The sequence below is a fragment of the Engystomops pustulosus genome, chromosome 4, assembly GCF_040894005.1.
Source record: "Engystomops pustulosus chromosome 4, aEngPut4.maternal, whole genome shotgun sequence".
Classification (NCBI taxonomy): Eukaryota; Metazoa; Chordata; class Amphibia; order Anura; family Leptodactylidae; genus Engystomops; species Engystomops pustulosus.
Window position 1 is genome coordinate 159,263,436 of NC_092414.1, and position 21,557 is coordinate 159,284,992.

A 21,557-nucleotide genomic window follows, 5' to 3' on the forward strand; every position below is an offset into this window, starting at 1 on the left:
TGCAGCACGGTGGGGCACTGGAAACCACCCCAGTAGAGTCGTTCAGGCTCATTAAGATTATTATGCTTGATTTTGATAGATTTCCTCCAAGTAAAGCACTTTCTCTGGGCCTTGTTTCTGCTCTTTCTCCTGTAGAGAGTAGTGCATCTGAAAGCCATTTTAGGTCTTTCCAACTCGTACAGATAAGGAGACTAATCATTAACTCTTTCCATAACTAGAACATAATTCCCTTGATTCGTCAATGTAAGGAAATAACTCAATCCGGGGACTGTCTATAGAGCTTAAGCATTAGACACTATCATCTACTCAGCTGTCAATAGATACAGAACAAAGCAGATTTACACTAACTGCTTAAATAAGAAGGAAAAAGGACACAGGGACATATGTCTTTAATAAAGTATATTGAAGTTTATTATCATCTGCACTCTATTGATTTATAAAATTTTGTCATGCTTTAGATTCACAATTGGGCCTTAATATTTGGGCCAAATAACCCTTTGTCAAAGGTGTGTATCCTTACACAGTCTGGCACTGTATATCTGGGAAAAAGCGAGTAGTAATGTTCCTTTTCTACATGATGAATACAGTTGCTTACTAAGAGACATAGCAGGAGAGGAGACGAGTCATCTTTAATACTTCAATCTGCATAGAACACCTGGGATATAATAAATACTTAGTCTCTGTTCTGTTGGCATCTTTCCTCTTCCACATCCATTGTGGATGTAACAAGAGGATCTATACACTTATATTTACCCATCACTAAACTTGCTGGAAAGAACCTTTGTCACACACATCAGAGAAGAAGAACACTGCAGTCCTTCCAGCTGGGTATAACACTGTCCATACTTGGTCTGGTAAAGCACACACAGACCATGAACTGACTCAAATGTGCTTTATATTTCTTCAGGGTGTACATGTTTGATAAGATTAATTGGGAAAATGTATTATTTTGCAGCATTTTCTCCTGTACTGATAAATAAGCAGTCATGTGACTTGCTCTAGTAGGATAAAATGAAATATTCATTAATTGAGAATAGCGCCACTCAGTGGCCAAGGAAAATAATTTTTTATAAACTTCAAACTCAATATTACAAATCTCCTTGATTTCAGGAGAAGCCACAGGGAGTGTATGTGCTTTCTGCAAGTGTAAAGTGGCCTGACATATTTTAGTGTTACAGCAGTGCTATAAGCGCCAGCACTTTTGGGTGACACCAGCATCGTTCTTGTTGTATATATGTAAATGCAAAAAGTTCAACAACACTGATAAAGAAGACATCTCTGGCTTTAGTTCATGGTGTTGGGTTGGTTCAATCACAATAAAAATGTAGTTAACATACATCAGTAGATTTATAACTGGACCTGGTAACTTAGTGAGTGATTTAACACTGGTATATATCTAGCAGAAATACGAGGAGCAAAGGTCCTGTAAAAAAATGTTATAACCATGTCCTCCTGAGGTTATAAAGATATGTTATTAACCTGTTGTGTGTGGTAGGTGCGTGCCCTGGAATGCAGTCATATACAAGCCTTTGCTTTATTTACCCTCCTCTTTAGTTTTAAGCAGGTAGAATTTATGGGTCTATTGGTTTGCTCCTATGTCCTAACCTTTAGATGCTGCTACGAATGTTTAATCCATTATATTATCAAATTAAGTTAAACCACAGATAAAACCAGTGACTGGATATGATCACCACAAAAGGTTATGTTTTGTGAACCACCCCTGTTAGAGGTATGTGCAAACTTGCTTAAATCTGTAAACAGCACTTTTAAAATTAGTCAGTCCACAATGGAGTATTCCGCCTTTATTCAGACGGATTCAAAGAATCCAATAGAAAAGATGTGCTTCTGTAGATGGTGCACGGCGGGGTACACCATCACATCCTCAGATCGGGTCTGAGGTGAGAAATATTGCTGTGTAGTAGAGGGTGCAGTAAGGCAGCAATCCACAGGACTAGGCACTGGAACAGTTAGCACATGTCGTGTTCTCTTGTCGTCTGTAACTCTGTGTCTGTATAAAGCACTTGTACATCCCATAGGTATTTAGAAGGATCTGTCGGGCTTTGCTTTGCACTTCCTCCCACTTGGATGATGACCCAGGACCTATTTGAAGTAAAGGCATACATTTAAGAGAGAATAAAATAAAAGCTGAAATTCTTGTATACAAAATAGGTGACTTGCATCTTTCATGGTCACAGCTTCTTCACCAGTGTTCTTTCTATAACCACTTGCCAAAGCCCTTTTCTGCTACATCATTTCATAATTTCCAAAAGCTATTCCAATAACTATTTTTCTAGTTAAAGAACCATACAAGGGCATATAATCAGCCTAGTGGCACCATCAAAATCAAACATGATAAACCTAGGGGCACTTCTTAAATTTGTTATCCATGGACTCCTTCCAACTAAAAGCAACTTTAAAATGATACTAATGAGCCAGAAGGGCTCTGGGGGGATGTTACCAGAGCCCCTCTTATGAAGCTTCACAGGCTTACATGGTATTATGTAACCTATAAATCAAGAATTCATACAAAAACACCAAAATGACAAAATATCCCAAACAATGTCCCATCATATCAAAACATACAAAACCCATGGACAGCGTGACTTACATCCAATATTTACATATGTGGGGTTTATGTACTATGATAGAAAAGTCAATGCTCAAAACAACAATATATCATAGCTGTGGAGGGAAGATGAACTATATACACAGATACTGGGTATCATGGCTACATGGTATCACCCTCCCCAACAGTGGGAGGGGAGTGCTCCTGCAGTGTGACAGCCTGTGAATCTGCAGCATTGAAGGGGGGATGACGTCTGATAACACCTAATTAGCATAATTTTTAAAGTTGATTTTTAGAATAAAGGAGGCCATGGATAACAAAGATTACCACAGTCATTTCGCCTGGATTGATGAGCAAGTCTCCCCGGTTTATCATGCTTGACTTTAATGGTAGATTATTTTATATTCCATGATATTTACTGGAAAACAAATTCCAGTGGCATTGACAGCAAAAAAAAAAAACAGTTGCACCATTTTTCCATTTGGGCTTTAGGTTTGTGGATTTTACTGTGAAGTCCAAATGACACATCCCTTATGGATCAATACAGCACTGAAACTTTGGCAGGAGGGCACGCAAGAATTTGTTGTATTAAATAGGGATGGTAAATGTTAAAAAATTGTGTCAGGTCTTAAAAGGTTTACGTAGATCTACCCACATCTGGGAAAACCTCTTTGATAGCTTATGCAATGGTTAAAGGTTTTTTCCGATATGGTAAACCAGTTTATGGGAGTTGCATAACTAATATTTACTGATCTGGGCAGTTCTTAATCCGCCTAAAGCATAATACACTTTTCTATTCAATTCCTATAAATCAGAACCTTGAATCACTGATCTATTACATAATTTACCAAGCTGAACATGGTGTCCTATACTAGGAATGTACTTACTTATTTGTAGGCTTATTATGGCAGTGGACTTTCCTGTTGTCAGTGACCAGATATTAAGGTCTTCCACTGAATACACATCCTCTATTTTCAATAAGTCGTCTTTGATTTGATCAACATTGAGGTGTTTTGGAACGCCTGGAAGAAAGGATTGTAAATTGTATTTTAGTCTTATGTGTCTTTACTCTCAGATGATTGAAACTTGGTTTTACACCAACAGCTGCTTGTGTTATACTTGTTCATGTTATCACTTATGCCAGTGGCCGTAGACATTGGGTGGAGTAATTTAATTGCAGGTAGGCACCAGTACTACTGGACTAAAAAGCTGCAGCAGGGAAATCTGCTTTTTCAGTTTTAGGTGGCCGGGAGGGAGCTCCTTTAAAAAATAAAGATATACTTGCCTCCCGACGCCCTCCGGATGTCCCGGTCACCTTTTTGTTTTTTTTTTTTAATTCAGACAACTCCTTTAAGCTTCTGTTTTCCCCACAATAAATATAGAAATTTCTTATGCCCATTACACAGAAATGTTATGTTTACTCAGGCAAACTGATGATTTTCCATTTGATTATTTTTTATTTTTCTTAGTGTGTTTTTGTCATCAGTTTTGGGTCATTATCACAATCAATTTTCACTAAGCAAGTGTTCTTCAGCATCCCCTGGCAAAACATCAAAGAAAATCAGACTGCACTTGGATAACATTCAAATGCAGTCCAACCTTGTGATAAATCCAATGCACTACATTGCTAGTGTATTATGCTGTGGATTTTCAGGGCAGGAAATCTGTAGACAATATGTGCAGATATCCTTGGTGTTCAGTCTGAGTGCTGTCGGACAAATGGCCTTGCACTGGTTTCACATCTTACTCACCTTCAAGTAAAATAATGACAGTGTCCCTTACAAGTCGCACTGTGGTGAAAAGCACAAGTACAGAAAATATGTAGGTACAGATGGGGTCTGCAATCTTGTATTCTGGCTGAAATAGAAAAAGAGAATGATGAAATAGGAAGTTGTGGGTCAAGATAAAAAAAAAACATGAAGCAGGAAGTTGAGCATAGTATAGTGCAGGGTGAGCTCCACCACTCATCACACACCTTCGAGATGGGAAATAGATTTTTATACGTGGAACAAGGAAAACCACACCTCTTTTGCTACCTTGTAAGGCAGCCCAGTTAGGACTTTCAGAAAACCTAATCCCATATCATGTCATAAGGCTCCCTGAAAGTCATGCTTGATGGTAAGGGGGCTGCCTCACAAGGTAGCAAGAGGCATGTTTTTCCTTGTCCAATCCTGGAAAACCTATTTGCATATTTCCCAGAATCCCTTAGTAGAGCAGCAATGGCTGTAAGTCCATGCGCCTGCAAGGTGGCCATAACGAGAAATCTAACTTCCTGACACTTTCTTTATTCATGGCTTTGGAAATTTGTGAGCAAGAAGAAGAACTTATTGTGCACATAAACTTCTCTAACAGTGAGGAAGCGGTAGATGTGCCCCTTTTGTAATGAATACCTGCCACCAGGAACAAAGGGCGCAGTGACCTTGGCATGAATTGTTATGTAACAAATAATCCTGAAACTGATCCGCACTACTGATACTTGGTAAACACTTAATTCATTAACCTTGGATGAGACATGATCCTGCTTACAGAGCTGGGGAGAATACAATACAGAGTGGATTCTTCATGTGGTTTACCTTAAAACGAATGATATAAGCAGCTATCAGCACACCAACACTCTGGGCAAGGTCTCCAAGTGCGTGTACAAAAGCAGCTCGTACTGCCAGACTACTGTGACTGTGGCCATGGCCATGGCTCTGAGTGCTTGGGGGTGCGTTTGTAGGACCGCCATGAGAGTGAGAATGAGGATGTCCTGTCTGGTTCAGCAAAAATCCCATTCTGTAAAATTAAAGTTAAGCGTTAGATTAATAAAGAAAAATAATAAGATTATCCCATAGATCATTTTCCACATCATTGCTCTTGTGTTTCCCCTACTGGGTTCTGCTACTAATAAACCAATAAATAATTGGCCTCCTATTCTCCTCTAGAAGCTGACAAAGTCCCTTCCTACCTTCTATAATAAAGGATTTTGGTTTGCTATACTGACCATACTGAAGAGGCTCTGCTCCTCCATGACAGGCAAAAGCCATTTCTTCTAGCTACGCTACAGTAGAAGAAAGGACAATATACAGAGATCAGGCAAGGAGGAGAGTGCTGAGCATGCATGTCCATAACATGTGCACTGTAAGATGCCATACTGGGCGAGTGACTTGCTATGGACCAGCTTGGATCTTATGAAAACACATATGTTTATTATCATAAAACCTGCATTATAAATCATGGTCACTAGCTGTGTGTAACTTACATGAGGTTCACCGCCACCCCGACAGCTGCGGTTATCAGCATTGCATTTCCATTAATACTGAAATCCATGTGAATTGTTCTCTGAATTGCTTCATACAGCAGAAATCCCGTGAGGATGTACACCAGTGACACACTTAAGATGACAGACAGGACCTCTGCAGGAATAATACAAGAAGGGGACAATACTGTTAGTAAATCACGTGTACACAACGGGATCAGCCAAACCTAATGTTAGGATAAAACCGGCTTTGTATCCTGCACCATGGAAACATAAGACAACAACTGCCTCAAGGTAAGTAAATATTTTGCCACTTTTCTGCCCCTGAATTAGCAGACAAAGAATATTTATAAAATGGGCTGCTGATGGAAGGACTTGTGCTGGCGTCTCTCATATTTAATAGGGAATTATGCAATAAACTATGTGGTAAATCACCTAGCACCAGATAAACCAGTCCTACAGACATTTCTACGTCTTCCACAAGAAGCTATAAACGCGGTCATGTGACCTCTTCAGAGAGGTGAAGGTATCGCTCATAAACCACAGCATCAAGCAGAAATGTGTTTTACAATAAACAGACAGTAATATATTGGAGAGGACGAAAATATACCATTAGTAAGGATCCCTGGGTGACACATCTGTAATGTAACATGTATTGCAGGGGACAAAATCACAGCTCCGCCGGCCGGGCATCCCCTCTGACCTGCCACCCACCAAATGCATCATCTGCCCATTTGTCAGCTAAGTCATGGAGATTTGTGGTTTCTTCAGTTTTGATAATTTTGTGATATATGAATGCTGACATTAGACTAAGTGACATCTATGAACTTTGTACCTTGTAAGACTTGATATGTCTCATTCCTCAGGGTAAGGCCCAGTTCACACTTGGGCCTGGGCTCTCTGTTGCACTCTCAGTTTAAGGAGAACATAACAGAAACTAAACATGGAAGCTGAATGAAAGGTTATCTGTCCACCTCACATTTCCATTATTAATAGCAGAAAAATAGCTGCTGGGTTTTTTTTTCTGCTATAACTAAACAAATATGTAACGAAACCTTCTGAATAGCAAGAACATCAGGGTGAACATACATATGTCTCACTCCACCCTGACTGGCTGAGGCTGCAACACATCATTTTTATGACGTTTTTGCGCCATGGTCTCACAATAGAAGTTTATGGAACTGCCGTATACGTGGCACTCTGTTGTCCACTACTTACAACCCCTTTTTGTGGTGGGTGCAAGGAGAACAGGTCGTGTGGGAGGGCCTGACATGTGCGGGTTTGCAGCAGTTTATGTAGAAATCAAGAGAAGATTTATGTGGAGAGATCAATTACATCATTCCACAGTTAGATATAGCAATGGAGTCTAAACGCGCTCACAAAAAAGACCAATTGGAGTCTGGGCCAGTCAGGTGACCAAGTTTGGGGCTGGACCACCTAGTGACATCACTTGCCAGGCCACTGTTTGTTTGTTTTTTTTAATTGGCTTGCTTATGGGCAATATACAGGTGACAAGCATGACCACAAAATATGCAAGAGGCCCAAGAGTGGTGTCACACGTGGCATTTTGAACCCCATTTTGAACGGTTTTCAGTCTGTTAAAAAGCGCACATGATTTTTTGAAAATGCATCCATTTTTGGCCGTTTTCCCAATTATCCTAATTTTCAAAAAATGCATAAGTTTTAAAAGCGCATGCGTTTTTTAATGGACTGAAAACGCATGACTAAAAACAGGTTCAAAATTCCACGTGTGACACCACCCTAAGGGTGCAGTCCGATCCCATATGCGATTGTACTGAATGAAAGCTCTACGTGTGACCGCACCCAGAGTGCGGGGGGCAGGATACTAGGGCATTTACCAATGTTCTGCACCTCTTTCTTAATATGCAAAGTGAAGCCTTGTGTCTTTTACCTCATCAGCCAGACATTCCTGTCCATAAAATGGCCGCAGATGGAGGGTCATGTGATCTGTCATAAGGTCCTGGAAGGTAGATTGCTCATGGACAGTTAGAGATCACGTGACCCTCTATCTGCGGCCATTTTATGGTCAGGAATGTCCGTCTGATAAGGTAATAGACAGGAGGCTTAACTTCATATATCAAGAAAGTGGAGCAGAACTTTTAATAAATGTATAGTGGTGAATATACAATATCCTAAAGTGGCCAACCCCTTAAGTTCCACCAATATTGTTATATATGGAACCACTGACATCCATCTGTGTAAGGGTGCGCCGACATATGCTATAGTTTTTTGTTTTTTTTTTATCCTGACATCAACTGATATGAACACACCCTATTGTAGGACGAGTTCATGCAGAAACTGCTCTGTACTCTGGCCAAGAAATAAGAATCATATGTCAAATTATGCCCTTTAACTGAATGGAGTGCAGCCGAAATACCAGGAAGAGTTACACAAGTTACACCACTTATAAGTACCAGGTGTCAGATGTCCTATAGATCACACATAGGCCATGGTAAACAATGCAAAACATGTGGCGCTTGTTACCCATCGCATGCATTTCAGTTGAAACTCATATGCATCTGGGACAAGCCGCGCCCTGTCCCAATTGAATTGTGTGTCAAATCACTATTCAACTAGAACATGTGAACACGGCCCTTTTTAGGGTGATGCCACACAAGGCATTATTGGTCCATTTTTAAGCATGCGTTTTCAGTCATTTTTCAAAATGCATCCGTTTTTGACCGTGTACCATGCTTTTGGCTGCTTACAACCTGTTTATCTATTAAGATAATTGGGAAAAACAGACAAAAACACATGAGTTTTCAAAAATGCATACTTAAAAACGGACTTAAAACGCCATGTGTGGCATCACCCTAAGGGTGATCTGCTTAATTTGTGGAAGTGTAAGCGGCTGTGAAAATGTCAATAGCAGAATAAGACCAGCCCAACGCATGGTAAACATGCAAAAACTAATGTGTTTTCAAACGCACCAAGAACTGTCCAAGACCCCACCATGTGACAGCACCTTAATGTCGGCGGCACGTGGCGTTTTGAACCAGTTTTTGGAAAACACATCTGTTTTTGACCCGTTTTAATTAAGAAAATCGGTAAAACCGGGCATGAGTTTTTAATGCACACGTTTTTTAACAGACTGCTTAAAAACGGCCCAAAAACGGGTTCAAAACGCCACGTGTGCCGCCGGGCCTAATGAACACCCGGCTGATCTTTACTTTCTAGTTCTGTCCAAACAGCAATGGTGGGGGTCATTAAAAGGGGTTTATCAAGTTTGTTATCCCATATCCAAGGGGAATATCAATCTAATCAATGAAGGTCCAAGTGCTGGGACCTCCACCAATCACAAGCATGGATGCCTGTTCTTACTAGCTGATGGTTCAGTAGGTCAAGCACGAATCCTGCTGCTGCATTCTATGCCAATGGAGTGCCAGAAATTACCAAGTTCAGCACTTGTTGTCTACAACACTCCCATTAAGGCAGTCCTGGTGATAGCTGAGCGCTGTGCTTGGCATTTCCCGACTCTCCTTTAGTAATGAATGGGGAGTTAGTGCACATGCTTGCCCTGCCAAACCATAAATGAATGAGAATGGGAACCATGGTCTTGTGATAGGATCAGTGGGGCCTCAGCAGCCAGACCCTTACCAGATTGTAATCCTGTACAACCCCTTAAGGAAATTGATGCCACTTTTATTTTTTAACCCCATTTTACCCTTTTTTCTAAATAAAGAGATTTACCCTGCAGGAAAAATCCCTTCAACTAATGAGCATTAAACATACCTAAGCGATGGAATCCAAAGGTAAAACGCTTGTTTGGAGACTTTTCAGACAACCACAGAGCGAGTAATGTCAAAATAATACTGCTGAGGTCACTAAGCATATGAAGTGCATCGGTCATGATCGCAAGGCTGTTGGCAATATAACCACCTGTAATAAAAGGATTAAGTCGTTAAGCGGAAAAGAATTCCTTAATAAGACTTAAATAAAACTGGGCAGGACGCCAATGGGAGAAGTTGCACAAGATATGGGAGAGCTTACAATTTATCATAAACAAGCTCAGGCCACGTTCCCCATTATGTTGGTATATGGAAAGGAGATGTGTGGGATTCCAGCCACTTCAATAAGGGCATCATGATTTCCACGATCAGTTTGCTTTTGGGGTAACTACCTGGAGAAAGGAAGTTGACAGAAAAATTAACTTTAAAGGAAACCTACCATTTCAAATGGTAGGTGTAAGCTGTAAGTACCGAGCACCAGCTCAGGGTGAGCTGGTGCTTACTTTCGTTAGTGTTATAAACCGCTGTATCGCGGTTTTAACAGTTTTTAAACTTTATCGTGCGCGCGCCTACATAGGAAATGCCAGAGACGTTGCGCGCGCACGGTCGCACGCAGCGCCGGAAGCAGCTTCTGCTATAAACTTTAAAAAGTGTTAAAACAGCGATACAGCGGTTAATAACACTAACGAAAGTAAGCTCCGACACCAGCTCACCCTGAGCTGGTGCTCGGTACTTACAGCTTACACCTACCATTTGAAATGGTAGGTTTCCTTTAAGTGCGCGTTCACCCATGGCGTTTGCATTGTTTCAAAACGCAATGAACGGTGATCACAGGAGGAGTCCATACACTGCATTCATAAACGCTACATGTGAATGCGCCCTTAATTATTTTTTCAGTAAAGTCGGCTTCCTATCTCCAGGTAGCTACCCCTAAAGCAAACTGATCATGGAAATCATGATGCCCTCATTGTATTAGCTGAAGACATCTCCTTTTTATCAGTAAGGGGAAATACAAGTTTATAGCCATTATAGGCCATAGCTGATATCTACACCAGTCCCTGGTTGACATATACATCAATCCTATCATAATGTTTGAGAACATATCATTAAGAGAAGCTGGTAGTTCTGAACACGTTTTTAAGCAGTCCGTAAAAAAACACATGCATTTTTGACCAGTTTGAATTAAGATAATTGGTCAAAACTGTCAAAAACGTTTTCTGAAGGACTGATTAAAAACGGGCAAAAAACAGGTTCAAAACGGCATGTGTGGCATCAGCCTAAAATGTGCCAAAATTTTTCAGAGGCATGGATTGTCCCAAAATCTCTCCACAGCTAGTTCAGTGCCTCAGGCATATTACAGTACAGGTGATTTGCTGTATAGGAAGGCTGAGGTGTTCTAATTCAGCAAAACCTGTTAGATATAATAAATAGTCTCATTTTCAGAGGGAGTTTCTTTCCTTCCTCTTGCAGTCATTTGACCTGAACAAAAAGATTATTACCATATAATAGCATATAACCAGTATAAATGTCTGATGGGCAAAGGTGTCACTCATGGGGGTGCCAATCTCTCCTCCATGCATAGTCCTCTCTATCAAAGATTATAGGCCTTCCCAGGATCTATAATGGAGAGAGCAGCACATCCTGGTGTGTCCATATATATACGGGGAACATGGGGCATACCGGCGTGCCGCTTATATACACAAGGGACGTCCCCGGATTGCTGATAATATCCCATTGTGCTGATGTATGTCCGGGGGGCGGCAGGGCTGGGCACACAGTCCGGGGGCGCGGGCTGGGCACACAGTCCGGGGGCGCGGGCTGGGCACACAGTCCGGGGGCGCGGGCTGGGCACACAGTCCGGGGGCGCGGGCTGGGCACACAGTCCGGGGGCGCGGGCTGGGCACACAGTCCGGGGGCGCGGGCTGGGCACACAGTCCGGGGGCGCGGGCTGGGCACACAGTCCGGGGGCGCGGGCTGGGCACACAGTCCGGGGGCGCGGGCTGGGCACACAGTCCGGGGGCGCGGGCTGGGCACACAGTCCGGGGGCGCGGGCTGGGCACACAGTCCGGGGGCGCGGGCTGGGCACACAGTCCGGGGGCGCGGGCTGGGCACACAGTCCGGGGGCGCGGGCTGGGCACACAGTCCGGGGGCGCGGGCTGGGCACACAGTAGTGTTGGGCACACATTCTGTGCACAGGGGCACTCACCAACCAGCTCCGCCACCATGAAGAGCAGGTAGAGGACGGCCGCCAGCCCCAGCCTCCTCTTCACCAGGCGCTGCCTCCTCCTGTCCCGCTCCTGGCGGCAGCCCTCACACGGCTCGCTCCGGGGCTGCGCGGCGTCTCGTTCCAGCAGGGAGTCGTCATCTGAGGACACGGCAGGGGGGCCGCCATTGCTGGCAGGGGCATCATCCGCCACCAGCACCCGCAGCTTATTGAAGCGGGGAAGCTCTTCCTCCGCCGCCACCTCGTCCGGGTAGTCAAAGCCGGCGTCATCGCTGAGGTAGGGAGGCTGGTCCCCTCTGCGGAGCTTCCGGAGAGCGCTCCACCAGGAGTGAGGCCGCCACATGGCAGCCGGTCTTCTGCTCTCTCCTCACTGCGGCTCCGTCTGCTCCAGTCCAGACCTTTCCGCTACTTCCGGGTATCGGCTACAAACAACGCATCACATGACCGTACAGTGAACCCGCCCCTCTTCTGCGAGATCAGAGGATTCCTTGCGTGTGAACTTGAGTCACGTGATTCGCGGGGGCGCGCGCCACTGACAGATGGGTCTCACGCGCGCGCGCGCGCTGTAACGAGACTCACATGACAACTCGGGAGCGCGCTGCGCTATGGCGACCTCTAGCGGTGGATGGGCATTTTTTTTTGAGGAGAAAAAAAAATGTTCAAGCTTTATCAGCCGTGACACAAAATGAACAAAAATAATCGTATGAGAAAGTAAACGAGCGGTTTCCGGGTTTCTAACCCGTGGATCACGTGTGACAGCCAGCTGCGACACTAATCAGCTGTATGTGTCCCCTCCGAGGAAGCCAGCGCTGGACTTCATGGAGGAAGGAGGCAAGAGTAATGTCCAGGCAGTAGAGAGCAGCACCTCCTCCCAAGGACACCATGCTGCAGGTAGGTAGGTAGGTAGGTGTGTGGGTAGTCCTGCATGTTTTGTTAAACGTGATAAAGACATATTATTGCTGCTGATATGGGGGGAGAATTTATACATCAGGAGAATGACAGGATTGTAGGCTCATGAAGCTGACAGCTGATGGAGCCTGCTTTGCACACATGGTTAGAGCCCATCACATTTAATACAGTGAAACTTACATTAGATAACTAACCAAAATCTCACCCAAAATTCTCCTCCATCTTTTTGTCCCAAGTAGAGATGAGCGGTCCCAGAGGTTGGGGGTTGGCCACATGACCCGGACATATTGCCGGACCGGCGGCCCAACAGCCAATCTGGCAAATTGACACCCCTAGCGACTGGCCATGGTTATCATTGGTAAGGTACGTAAGCTGACACTTACTGAATGTGTGCGGGTATTGCCCAGCCTTGGTGCTTCTGCCCCTCACATCCCCCACTAGCCCAGCTGTACTGGTAATGTAGAAAGTGTGTGCAGTACAAGTTTAGATGGGGTCCTCTGCATCTCAGAAAGTGTTTGTTACCATCTCATCTTCCTCCTGTGGCCCAGGAATGAATAATCCACAACCTGCCGCTGGGCTGCAGCCTTGGTGTACCGAGGGGCCAAACAATTCTGCTGTTTATGACTAGCTGTCTCCAGCTAGTAGATGAAAACAGAACAACATGTGTAAAGTAGCGAATGAACTTTATTGAAAAGCTTGGACAAAGGACAAACATCAACAAGACAAAAATATCATAAAATCATTTAAAAGGAATGCACCCTAGTGCACCCATATATACAAAATCCACTGGAGCCCGACACCTGATAATGTCGGGTTTAACCAAACCTGGGCCTCACAATAACCGTCCCACTAAAAGGTGAGTATATGGACCGGGCATACGTCTGTGGGAAAGAAGATGTGAGCAAAAATAGCCATCAGACAGTCCAGCCCGAGGATGTGTGGTGATGCGCACAAAAGTGCATGTGAATCCTCTTTGCTGGAGTGGCTGAGGTGCAATAGCGTACCCACTAGACACCAGTCTAAGCTGCAATAATTACCAGGAGATGTGGGGTGGAGATGTGGACCCAGGACAAGTCGCCCCACGCGTTCCGCCGCGTATCGCGGCTTCCTCAGGGGTCTCCAGCTAGTACACATTACTGTCTTTTTTTTTACTAATATAAGTTCCCCAAGGAAGACCGTTACTTCAAGCAGGCTGCTAATGCTGTCATATGGGCTGACACAATGTCATAAAGTAAATATGCCTTGTCCATGTCACATGTCAGACAGTTTGACAGAACACTGTGTGCTGTGTCTTCCTAAATCATTAGTCTTTGGAACAGTGGAATACTGTGCCTACTTTTATCTCTGTGCCATGGTGATAGTTTGAGGTCTATCAAAGGAGTTGTCCAGTTTAAAAAAAAAGTGTAACCTGCCCACCCTCCCACAAAAAACAACAGCACAGTGTAAAAAGAGCATCTAAGACAATAGCACATTTACATTATTACTTGGTCTATATCGTGGCTTTTGGAATTTTTTTACATATTCCCAGTACATTGCATGGAATATTAAAAACTGACATGAAGGAAGCAAAGCCCTCAAACTGTAAATAGAAAGACAGTTATGTCACTTGGATGAGAAAAGTAAAAACAGAAAATGAAAAAATGTGAAGGGTTAAAGAGGACCTGTCACCCCCCAAAAATACCCCATTATTAGCAGAATTAAACTGACACTGCAGTGCCAGTCCACTGGAACGCCCCCTCATGAATACGCCAGAGCGCTGTAAGCTCGGTCCGGTGTTCTCTGGGTATGGCTCTGCAGTGTTCCCTAGCTTTATCGGAGGGTTCTGATAAAGCCAGCAGTTCAACACTGTTGTTACTGGGGTAGCGCCAGGGGCTGGCTACTTTAACCTGTCCACCGCCGCCAGTAAAGCTGCCGGCGGCTTCAAAAAGATGGCAGTGCCCATCTTGGTGAAGATCACCTCTCCCCGGGACATCATCGGTGGGCGGCGATCGGTCACCCTGACAGCCTTGGGTCTTTTAATTTTTGTAAATGTATGAAAACATTATAAAACCTATAAAAATTTGTTATCCTGGTAATTGTACCAACCCAAAGAATAAAGTAGACATGTGAAGGCATACAGTGAAAGCCATAAAATCCAAGCCCACAAGAAAACGGCGCAAATGCGTTTTTTCACCAATTGCACAGCGTGGAATTTTAAATACCATCACTGTGAAGTGAAATTTGTTACGCAGAAAACAAGCCCTCATACAGCTCCGTACATGGAAAAATAAAAAGTTATACATTTTTGAAGGCGGGGAGTGAAAAATGGAAAAGCTAAAACAAAAAAGGGCCGCGGTAGGAAGGGGTTAAAATATGCAGATTCGGATTAGATTTATGCTATTTATACAGCTTGTTTTATTGTGATTCCAAGCAATTACTGGTATTTGATCTTATTTTTATTTTTGTGATACATAACAGAAAGTAATTTAAAAAATTTCTGAGAAACTTTTCCAGTTATAAATAATAATCTGGTATATTCCCATGTAACAGTAGTACATGTTGTGCTTTCGAGGTGAGGTGAACTACATACCGTAATTCACATTGTGGTTTTTTATGTGCTCTATACTCAATATTGGGGGAGATTTATTAGAAGTGTCTGTTAGCAGAACTGTTCTAGCTGCCATGAGCAATCAGGACAGTTTTGATAAATGAGGCTCGATATTTGTATTTTTTTCAGGAGAAAGTATTGAGGTCATTGATGAAGGATTGCCGGATGAGCTGCCATCTCTGGACTCGAGGACTGTGGAACAGCTGAGTGATGGGCTCATATCCCACTACCTGCCCAATCTTCAGAACTCAAAGCTTGCTCTACAAGAGCTCACGTATGTATAAGCAAGTCCGTAAGCGCTAAACTTCTTAGCTTCATGTACTGGAGATGTCAGGGCCAAGGAACATGGTCCGTAAACCAGAAGAGTAAAAAAAATTTAATTAAAAATCTTTTTAAAAGAAATTAAAAATGTAAAAATTTTAGTAGATTACAGGCAGTCACCGGGTTACGTACAAGATAAGTTCTGTAGGTTTGTTCTTAAGTTGAATTTGTATGTAAGTTGGAACTGTATATATTATAATTGTAACTCTCTGGTCTCTGTGACAATTGAATTTTAAAACCTTTTGGTTGTCATAAGAACCAGGATTAACAATAAAGCTTAATTACAGCCACTTTTAATAACTCTTAGAGCTAATCATTGTAGCCAGAGACTAAAGTTCAGGAAATTGCCAACATCCAGAGGGCCGTTTGTAGGGGTCTTCTGTAAGTCGGGACTGCCTGTATATATAAAACAAATGTGAAAAATAGAAATGGTAAAAAACAGTTGACCCCACAAATGGTAACACCTTTAGTACTGAAATGATTAAAGTTCTTACATTTCTGAAAATGGATTCAATATAAATCAGATATATTACAGCTTGCCCTCTGTACATAGAAGTTGATTAAAAAAAACTTTTAATAGTCAGTAAGTCTTTGCTGCTATACCGGTAACACCCGGGTGTTTTCCTGCCGATCGCTTCAAAAAGATGGTGGCGTGACGTCATCGGGGAGCAGCGATCCGTCGCTATGACGTGTCTCGTTTTAACCCTTTCATTACAATGTGCTATGAAAGAGGAGGAAAATCCCCATATACTGCCATACAGTAATATGGCAGAATTTGATAGGATCGATCAGACAACCTAGGGTTAAATTTTGAAAGATGGAAAAAAGTCAATAAAAAGTGATCAAAAGGTCGTTAGTCGTAAAAATGATGGCAATGAAAACATCATCAAAAGTCGCAAAAAAATTACACCACCCACAGCTCCGTAAACCGAATTATGAAAAACTTATTGGCACCAGAAGATGACAAAATTAAAAAAAAAAAAAAAAAATTTTACTGGAGGTTTAATTTTTGTAAATGTATGAAAACATTATAAAACCTATATAAATTTGGTATCCCCATGATTGCACTGACCCAAAGAATAAATTAGACATGTCATTTGGGGCACTCAGTGAAAGCTGTGAAATCCAAGCTCACAAGAAAATGGCGCAAATCTTTTTTTTTTCTCCATTTTCACAGCATTTTTCCCAGTACAGGGCATGGAATATTCAATACCATCACTATAAAGTACAATTTGTTACGCAGAAAACCAGCCCTCATACAGCTCTTTATGTGTAAAAATAGTTATAGCTTTTGAAGATGGGGAGTAAAAAATGGAAATGAAAAAAACAAAAAAAGGCAAATAATATTGTATGGTACCATGTAATGCTACATTCACCCAAACATATGGGGGACGTGTATAAGTCCCCCATACATCGCAATGGCCTCACGGCGTCCAACGGACATGTCCTATCTTTCTCCGGAATACGGTGCCATGCGACATATATTCCTATGAAGAGGGGTGGGGGTGAGCAGCGTGCTACGGTACGGCGGGCAACGGCATTGTGAATGTAGCCTAAGACTGTAAATTGGCCCACATACAAAAAAAATATTTCACAATAGCATATACATATAATATATCATTTTTTATTTTTTTTATACAGGCAAAATCAAGTCGTATTACTAGACACACTCGAGCAGGAAATTTCCAAATTCAGAGAGTGCAATTCAATTCTAGATATCAACGCTCTGGTAAGTTTTAAAGTACACGTGGGGATGAAGAAATTTCTTGTAATATGTTTATGCAACAGGCTCAACAGAGGTTTACTTCTGCTTAAAACTGAAAGGTTCACATTAAGTTTTTAAACCTGGATATTAAGCATTACAGTGTTTGTCTCAATAACTTTTTTTTTTTCTTTTTTTTTTTTCTAAACATTTCTTTAGTTTTCAGAAGCCAAATATTATCACAACAAGTTGGTGAACATTAGAAAGGAAATGATTCTGCTGCATGAGAAGACCTCCAAATTAAAAGTAAGTTTCCAGTGTTTATACTGTTACTCTATATGACAAGAAATCCTGAATTAATATTGATTCACATTGATGTCCATGGCCTCCATTGTGCATATAGAGTTGCACTAAGTTTCTTAGATTCGGAGGTTTGGTGGTGCACTTGTAGGATTCTTAATCCAGTTAGGTAGGATAGGAAACACAGCAGACACTGAAGGTTTTCTTCAATATTTTCTTAGAATTTATTCATATGTTATATATACACGTATGGCCTTCACCGAAAACATTAGTAGTGTATGAACAGTGATTACAGATCAGATATGGTTGGTCAAGACGATCTTTGTCAAGTTTTTCTGGATTTCTATATGTAAGGCTCACCACATCCACTATGCCACTATTTTCTTCACTACTAATGTTTTTGGTGAAGGCCTAAATGTATATATCACGTACTAAATAAATTCTAAGAAAATAGAAAAAAGAAAACCTTTGGTGTGTGCCGGAGGTAAAATCACTGGTAGATTTTGGGCACCAGCAAAAAGATTGAGGAACCCACCTTGTCATTGTGATTGTACGCCAGTCTTTTTGCCGCTATAACAACCCACACACCGATTAATTTTTTTTTAAAGTGGACGTGATTGACACAGCTCAGCTCAGAGTACTGGCACAGGTTACAGTATGCATGCTTGGACCTGGCATAGATTTCATTCCATTGATTATCTATTTCTTTATAGGAAAATAGTTGAGTTTTGACATAAGAGGCTATGCTAAAAACAATATTTCATAACCTGCTTGAGGGGGCTAGTGGTTTAGTGATGGAAGAGCTGGTGATTCTGTCCAATTATTAAATTCAATCTTCCAGTATTGGAGTCCTCCTTAACGCATATAAGCATGGGCCTGTTCCTGTAGGGTAAATAAATCCCTGTGCAAGAAGGACCAAAAAGTATTTCTTGAAACTAGAAATATGAAGTTATGGGAACTAGATTATTGTTATGGATATTCATCCAGGAATTTATTCTGACTGCCACATTTATCTGGAAGGATTTCTCCCCATTATTAGGTAATTGACGGCCTTAAAATATTATAACTTGGACTTTACATAACCTTAACAGCTGTCGGGTTTTACCCCACTCTACACAACATCAGGTTCTCTAATGGTTAACATAATACATTAAGTGAAATCGCACCAAGACAGAAATCTGGAATAAGATCTCTCTCTGTGGAGAGCTGATGCCATACAAGGCCAGGCAGATGTGAGATGCTTTATTTGCGTCACAAAAAATTGTACAGAAACTTCTAATTGGGCAGGACCTGGGCTTGGTTAGTTAGGAATAAAGAAGTAATGTCCATAGTTCATTGGTTAGTAAAGTATCACATGGGCATCACAGAAGCAAACAGCATTGTTTTTCCTGGAATAGGTAGTATCTGTAAATCGCTGGTGGCTTATGTAAAGCATCAGCTCAGAGAGTCTAGCATTCCTTGGTGCAGAGAAGGGGAACTGTGATTTCATCCACAGTCTGGCATCATCTTAGCTTCAGCATATTCAGCAAGCATATAAAAATAAAAACATTTTTATTAATCATACAGCAATACTTCACACTACTATGACGCCATGAACAGAGCATTGTTCATGAGATACCTAGAGATCTTGATAATGATAGTCTTATACTTTGTTACAGAAGCGAGCATTGAAGCTGCAGCAAAAAAAACAGGAGGAAAACCTGAAGCAAGAACAACAGAGAGAGCGGGAGCTGGAACGAGAGAAACAGCTGACCGCTAAACCGGCTAAAAGGACGTAAAATACAGCGTCCGCTCAAGTCTGTTATTATCTGCACCAGTTAATGCCCTTCTCAATCAGTTTAAGGAAACTCTTCAACCCTTCAGAATTTTCTCTCTCCTCTCCTCTTTGTTATGTATAGAGATTTTAGTTGTTTAGTTGTTTTTTGTATTTGTATTTCTTTTATTCTGTCATTTTCTTTCATGCTTACATAGTTTGTAATGCCGCATAGCATTAACTCCATTTTAGGATTGCTGTTTTTGGATAAAGTTATTGACGAAAAAAGCCTACTTTTGTAGTGGTGTGTTCTTCAGAAATTTGTGTTCCATAAGGCACGTCTGTACGTGAAGATGCTTCTCTGATATCTGCTTATCTTTGATGGTATTTTATACAGAGGTAAAATTGAGCCAAGACACATTCCTAAGATCATGTATGTGCCTCTTTTAACCCCTTAGCCTGCAGCGATTCGTGCTCTGCGCCGTGCTAGTGCCCGTGCACCAGAGCCGAGCCGGCATCGGGATTTGCGGGGTGTCAGCGGTAATCTACTGCTGACATCCCCGAGTATCACCCTGTAAGATGGCATATATGACTTCATCTTAAGTGTCAGCCTATGCACAGGCTGACACAGCTAATACCCTGCAATACAGCAGTATTTATCTATCTATCTATTGAACCCGCACGATGAAAGCTATTAACTGTTAAAAACCCGACACAAATTATGATGTTTACCAATTTAATCCCACTATAATGCAATAAAAAGTGATAAAAAAAACAAATGTACTCCAGAATGATACTGTTGCAAAATACAACGTGTCCTGCGAAAAACAAGCCATCAACCAGCTCAATAGCCAATAAAGTAAAAATGTTATGCCACTTGGGAGATGGCAATGAACAAATGATTTGGCAAATTTAGTAAAGCATAAGAAAAAATATTCAAGTATGGTATCCCTAATCGTATTGATCCATAGAATAAAGATAACATTATTATTAGTCTGTACGGTGAACACCAAGAAAAAAAAAAAAAAAAAGTAAAAAGTCCAGTACAGAATTGATGCTTTTCTACTCCTGACATACCAACCCCAAAATGGTAACACTGGAAAAAGCATCTCACCCCGCAAACAAAATGCTGTCACATGGCCCCAATAATGAAAAAGCTAAAATTTTATAGCCTACAAAAGGGGCCAATGAGGAAACTAAAAATCCTGGCAGCTGCAGGGCGCTCCTCTGCTCCGAACCCATAAAACAAGTAATGGCCACATGTGGGGGGTCTCTGTACTCGGAAGAAATTGCACAACAAATTGTAAGGTGGGTTTTCTCTTTTTATCTTTTGAAAATGTGTAAATTTTAGGGATAAATAAACGTATAACCCACAAAATTTGACCATTTTCTAAATTTCACCTCCATTTTTATATAATTACTATGAAGATCTCAAGGGGTTTACAATCTTCATAAAAGCTGTTTCTGATAGTTTGAGGGGTGCAGATTTGAAAATGGGTTGATTATATAGGGGTTTTTTAAATGTTAAGTATTTAAAATTTCAATCAAAACAGTATTTATCCCCAAAATAGAATCGCTTTGATAAGTAAAAAGTGTTCAAAAGTTATAAAGCGATGCAAGTCAGAATACAAAAAATGGGGCTGAGCCTTAAGCTATAAACTGGCTACATCCTTAAGGGGTTAAACAAAAGCCATGTTTTAATTGCAATCATTACAAAACCTTTTCAGAAAATTAACATCATGGGATTTGTTGTAAATATAATCAGCAGTTACTGACTAGGACTTGTGATCCTTTTCTTGAACACTAGGTGGCACAGTTGTACTAAAAGAAATTGATGTAACCATTTCTCTCCATTCCAGCTGGATAGAGAACATTCCAATTACCTGGGTAGTATCCAAATACAAAGCCTAAAATAAATGCTGCTTAGCTATAACGCCATCATTCAGTGTATGCCAGCCCCTCTGTGGGCCACATTTACTAATTATGTGGGAAACTGCACTAAAAGTGCTCTGCCCGTGTATAATGATCCGGCACATTTTTCATTAAGAACTGTGCCAGAAATCATGAATCTGTTGCTTTCCTGCACTGGCCCAACAGTTCACCAACTTTTTTGTGGTGCCCCTTTAACATAAGGCATGCAACAGACTTCACATTTAAATCTGGCGCATGGTCTGACTGAGCCCCGGAACGTCCCCTAATGTTGCCTTG

General features: G+C 41.7%; 2 protein-coding genes across 3 annotated transcripts; one reads left to right on the top strand and one right to left on the bottom strand.

Moving 5' to 3' along the window:
* Nucleotides 1-384: 384 nt before the first annotated feature.
* Nucleotides 385-12,249, bottom strand: SLC30A4 (solute carrier family 30 member 4). Its single transcript, XM_072148288.1, has 7 exons — nucleotides 11,760-12,249; nucleotides 9,558-9,704; nucleotides 5,808-5,961; nucleotides 5,140-5,341; nucleotides 4,318-4,423; nucleotides 3,454-3,588; nucleotides 385-2,100 (listed from the first exon to the last, which is right to left on the bottom strand). Exons 1-7 carry the CDS (start codon nucleotides 12,118-12,120, stop codon nucleotides 1,952-1,954), a joined length of 1,254 nt encoding a protein of 417 aa, XP_072004389.1. The 5' UTR covers nucleotides 12,121-12,249; the 3' UTR covers nucleotides 385-1,951.
* Nucleotides 12,250-12,375: 126 nt separating this feature from the next.
* On the top strand, nucleotides 12,376-20,089 carry BLOC1S6 (biogenesis of lysosomal organelles complex 1 subunit 6). 2 transcript variants are annotated; one of them, XM_072148290.1, is made up of 5 exons: nucleotides 12,376-12,672; nucleotides 15,403-15,547; nucleotides 17,236-17,323; nucleotides 17,516-17,602; nucleotides 19,255-20,089. In XM_072148290.1, exons 1-5 carry the CDS (start codon nucleotides 12,660-12,662, stop codon nucleotides 19,372-19,374), a joined length of 453 nt encoding a protein of 150 aa, XP_072004391.1. In that variant the 5' UTR covers nucleotides 12,376-12,659; the 3' UTR covers nucleotides 19,375-20,089. The 2 variants fall into 2 exon arrangements, with proteins under 2 accessions (XP_072004391.1, XP_072004390.1); XM_072148289.1 differs by having other exon boundaries at nucleotides 12,376-12,668; nucleotides 19,255-20,079.
* Nucleotides 20,090-21,557: the final 1,468 nt, after the last annotated feature.